Source organism: Megalobrama amblycephala, linkage group LG2 (genome assembly GCF_018812025.1).
Source record: "Megalobrama amblycephala isolate DHTTF-2021 linkage group LG2, ASM1881202v1, whole genome shotgun sequence".
Classification (NCBI taxonomy): domain Eukaryota; kingdom Metazoa; phylum Chordata; class Actinopteri; order Cypriniformes; family Xenocyprididae; genus Megalobrama; species Megalobrama amblycephala.
The window spans coordinates 18,254,801-18,259,103 of record NC_063045.1 but is presented as its reverse complement, the minus strand read 5'-3'; the positions used below and the strand labels follow the sequence as shown (position 1 = coordinate 18,259,103).

Here is a 4,303-nt window from a genome sequence, read left to right as displayed (position 1 = left end):
AGTATTTAGTAAGCTTTTTAAAAAAAAATTTTTTTTTTTGAAAGAAGTTTCTTATGCTCACCAAGGCTGCATTTATTTGATCATAATAATATATGTATATATTATAGAGATTTCTGCTTATTATTTTGTGCCATTCATTATTATCCCAGTGTTTGAACTTCATTGTTTTGGAATGTCTTGGAGAGCTTTGGATGCTGTGGAATAATAAGAGGGTAATGAGACCGAGGGAAGGGGAGGGCTATGAAACGGGTGGGCTGAACTGCAGAGGGGAGAATTGGCTCTCCGGTCTCTCTCCAGTCAGAGAAAAATTACCCCTACAATCCTCCACACGAGACTCGAGCGATGCGATAAATACTGCATCTTTGATATCTGGCCATATTGCATCAATATTACAGGATTACACGGTCAAGACGTTTGGTCTGGAGTTTAAAGGTAAGAAAAACTCTTCTTGTCCAACCTTTAACTTTTGAATGTCAAGCGAAAGCGATCTTAACCGTCATAAGTCTAAAGTTTTACTATAAAAGTTGAAAATATCGCGAATGGCTTTTAAATGTAAGTGTGAAATATAACAGAATAGTAATCGTGAATACGACTTTTTTCGTCGCAGTTGACATCTCTTGTCGTACAAATTTGACAGTGTTGAAATTAGTATTCACAAAATGAAGAGCGAATATTTAAAATGTAACACGCATTATTTACACGTTTTTCGTTATTCTGGGTTTAACAAAACATTTTTAAACAAAAAGTAAATTATTAATTTGCTTTTCATTTTCTTTTACATTAGAAAAATACGTTTTACGTTTTATATGAGTGTTGCTATAGGATATAAAAACAGTTTAATCGTATATATATATATATATATATATATATATATATATAGTTGAGGCATCTCATGACATGTCCTCTTAAGTTTGACATTGTTGAGATTAGTATAAATAAGATGATACCGAACAATCCAGTAGGGAATACCAAACGTTTTCATGTTTATGATTCACTTTTCATTATTAAATCATTTCTAATAGTTTTTGTCAGGTGCTTTCTTGTTTTTCTTTCTTTTTTTTTTTTTTTTTTTTTTTAAAGAAAATAACTAGTTTTCAATGAAGCTGTTCATAACATCAAGAAATGTAAATATTCTATTATAGTAATATGCCGTTCAAGTGTTCTAATTTATGGCAATTTATTTCCTCTAGCGTTTTCATGATGCAGTTTTTGGATTTGTGGACCGCATTCATCCTCTGTAAGGATTTTTACCTGACTTGAGAAAACCTTGCTTACATGACATCATACTGAGAGGAGAACTGGATACCCAGTTTCCCAAGTCCACCAGCACCCCTCTGTGGCCTGTGGTGGGTTGCACTTTGGATTTAAAACTACCAAGCCAGTGCGAACCATGGATGACCTAATCGCCAGACACTACAACTTCACTGGGAAATTTCGCAAGGTCGACAGGGACCCCGGACTAAGAGCGGACTCTGTCGTGTTCATCATTGTGTGCTGCTTCATCATCCTGGAAAATGTTCTGGTTCTCCTCACCATTTGGAGGACCAAGAAGTTCCACAAGCCCATGTACTACTTTATTGGGAACCTGGCCTTGTCAGACTTGCTGGCTGGGGTTGTGTACACGGCAAACATCTTGCTGTCGGGAGCCAACACATATAAGTTGACCCCAACGCAGTGGTTCTTCAGGGAAGGGAGCATGTTTGTGGCCTTGGCCGCTTCAGTGTTTAGTCTCTTGGCCATTGCTATTGAGCGACACCTGACCATGCTGAAGATGAAGCTCCACAACAACGGCAAAACTTGCCGGGTCTTCATGCTGATCAGCACCGTGTGGTTCATCGCTGCCATCTTGGGCGGCTTACCCATCATGGGATGGAACTGCATCGAGAGCATGAACAACTGCTCCACAGTTTTGCCTCTCTACCACAAGACCTACATCCTCTTCTGCACTACCGTATTCAGCGTCATCCTCATGGCCATCGTCATCCTGTACGCCCGCATCTACGCCCTGGTCCGCACGCGGAGCCGTAAGCTGGTCTTCCGCAAGGTCGCCAACGGCCGCGGCAGCAACAAGAGTTCGGAGAAGTCCATGGCCCTGCTGAAGACCGTCATCATTGTGTTGAGCTGCTTCATAGCGTGTTGGGCGCCGCTCTTCATCCTGCTCCTGCTCGACGTGGCTTGTCAGATCCGTGCTTGCCCGATCCTCTTCAAGGCCGAGTGGTTTCTGGCTCTGGCTGTGCTCAACTCCGCCATGAACCCTCTGATCTACACCCTGACCAGCAACGAGATGCGCCGGGCCTTCATCAAGATGCTCAACTGTGCCGTCTGCTGCCAACCGGAGGGCAAGTTCTCCAGGCCCATCATGGGCGCCGAGTTCAGCAGGAGCAAGTCGGACAACTCCTCCCACCCCAATAAGGACGAGCCCGAATACTCGCCCAGGGAAACCATAGTGTCTTCTGGGAATATCACCTCTTCTTCTTAAAGGGACTATCTTCTAAATTTTCGTCTCATTCCGTAGCAAGTGTTTGTCTGATTGAGTGTGTTTGTGCGGTCTTCAGCGTCCTCGTTGTTTGCGATCCTTAATGGTAGCGGAGTGCTGGGAGAAACCAGGATTTGTTGGAAGTCTCGGCTTGCGCTTACATTTAAGACTTTGTCTTCTGCTATTCCTGACAGACCGCCAGTTGAAACTTTTCCGCAACTTAGGGAAGCACTTAACCAACTGTTATTGTGTCTTTTTTTTTTTTTTATCCCAGTCAAATGGAATCCTGTAGACAAGCACTTTTCGGGGAAATGCTCCTTGAGAACCAACATAGGCATTACTGACTCGGTCTAAAATGGATTGATATGAAACATACTAGCTTGTTATGGTTGTTTGTACTACATTTTTGGAATTAAATTGAAGAAATGCAGTCGAGAGGTACTTGTGTTTCTTTGAGTTAACACTATGGTTTAGGATGTTATTTTGCCCCTGATCCAGAATGTATTTTGTAAATGTATTTGTTTTTCTTTACCTTTCAACAAATAAACTTTTGTTGTAGAAGAGTGTGCATGTACATTAGCTGTCAATATTAATTTATCTTGAAACAGTTCCAATAAATTTGAAACTTGGAGGGATGGAACTAAATGTTGTGTTTATTAATTGTAAATATATTTTATTATTTTACTTTGATAGTACCCCGTGTATTATAGCTCGTGAACATTGATCTGCTCTGCCGCCCATCAGGTGTAGTTTTGTCTTTGCTGGGCTGCATGGCTCAACTCTAATGACTCTAATTTGGTGGAATGGAAAGATCTGGAGAATTTAAGGTTAATGTCTATGTGAATTTTCTGGTGGCATGTCACAATACAACAGAATTCCAGCTGGTTTATCAATGTACAGGCTTCTATTTATCCATATGTTCCTCATACATACAATTAAATCATGAGCCAGTTTTATCCGTGTTCACTGTTGCACATTGTAACATCTAGCCTGTGTTTTTGTTCTGTTAGTTGTTAATAAATATTGTCGATGAAAAAGAAATTAAAGTTGTGATTTATATTTTAATGTAAATTTAAATTTTAATGTTTTGTTTAGTATTTAGAATTGGGTCCAAAAGTTTGAGGCCATGCAGATCATCACATTTAAACCTGGAAATAAAGTTCAAAAACCTATTGGACGAAAAGGCCATATGTTCTTCCATTTAAGCTCAAAATGCTCTGGATCATTATCATACAATTCTGGAGAACATGATCATCAGGTTTGACACAAAACTGTCAGCTGCTACTGTCATTAAACTGATAGTTCACCCCAAAATTAAAATGTTGTCATCAAAATTTTGTCAAAATTAACAGTAGCCATTGACTTTTTTTTTTTCCTACTGTGGAAGTCAATGGCTATTGGTTACCAACATTCTTCAAATCTTTTGTGTCCAACAGAAGAAAGAAACTCATACAGGTTTGGAACAACATGAGGGTGAGTAAATGGTGACAAAATTTTCATTTTTGGGTGAACTAACCCTTTAAGGCAGACATACTGAAATTTATGTTGTTTTTTCACGTTAATTATTTCAAATGTATGATTATATAGGTACACTTATAAGAATTTAATAACTCCCAAAGAGCACAAAAAAAAAAAAAAAAACCTTTGAAAAGATTAATGTAAATGTACCTTTGATTCATGCGCAGTAGCAAATATGTTCATATATATGAGCAAAGAGCGCCACCTACTGGATATCTGATGAAATGGCTTCTTCAGAGCGTCAAATTTTAACAATATTTTCATTAATAATAATTCATTCGCAAAGCTTAAAATATCAGGCATAATAAA

The 4,303-nt window shown here is 38.9% G+C and overlaps 1 protein-coding gene across 1 annotated transcript; it reads left to right on the top strand.

Moving 5' to 3' along the window:
- The first annotated feature begins 248 nt into the window (after positions 1-248).
- On the top strand, positions 249-3,517 carry s1pr1 (sphingosine-1-phosphate receptor 1). The gene is made up of 2 exons (XM_048164250.1): positions 249-432; positions 1,191-3,517. The coding sequence occupies exon 2, from the start codon at positions 1,391-1,393 to the stop codon at positions 2,477-2,479; it is 1,089 nt and encodes a 362-aa protein (XP_048020207.1). The 5' UTR covers positions 249-432; positions 1,191-1,390; the 3' UTR covers positions 2,480-3,517.
- The last annotated feature ends 786 nt before the right edge of the window (positions 3,518-4,303 follow it).

Excerpts from the sequence above, each read along its gene's own strand:
- s1pr1 (XM_048164250.1), top strand. The coding sequence starts at position 1,391 with ATGGATGACCTAATCGCCAGACACTACAACTTCACTGGGAAATTTCGC.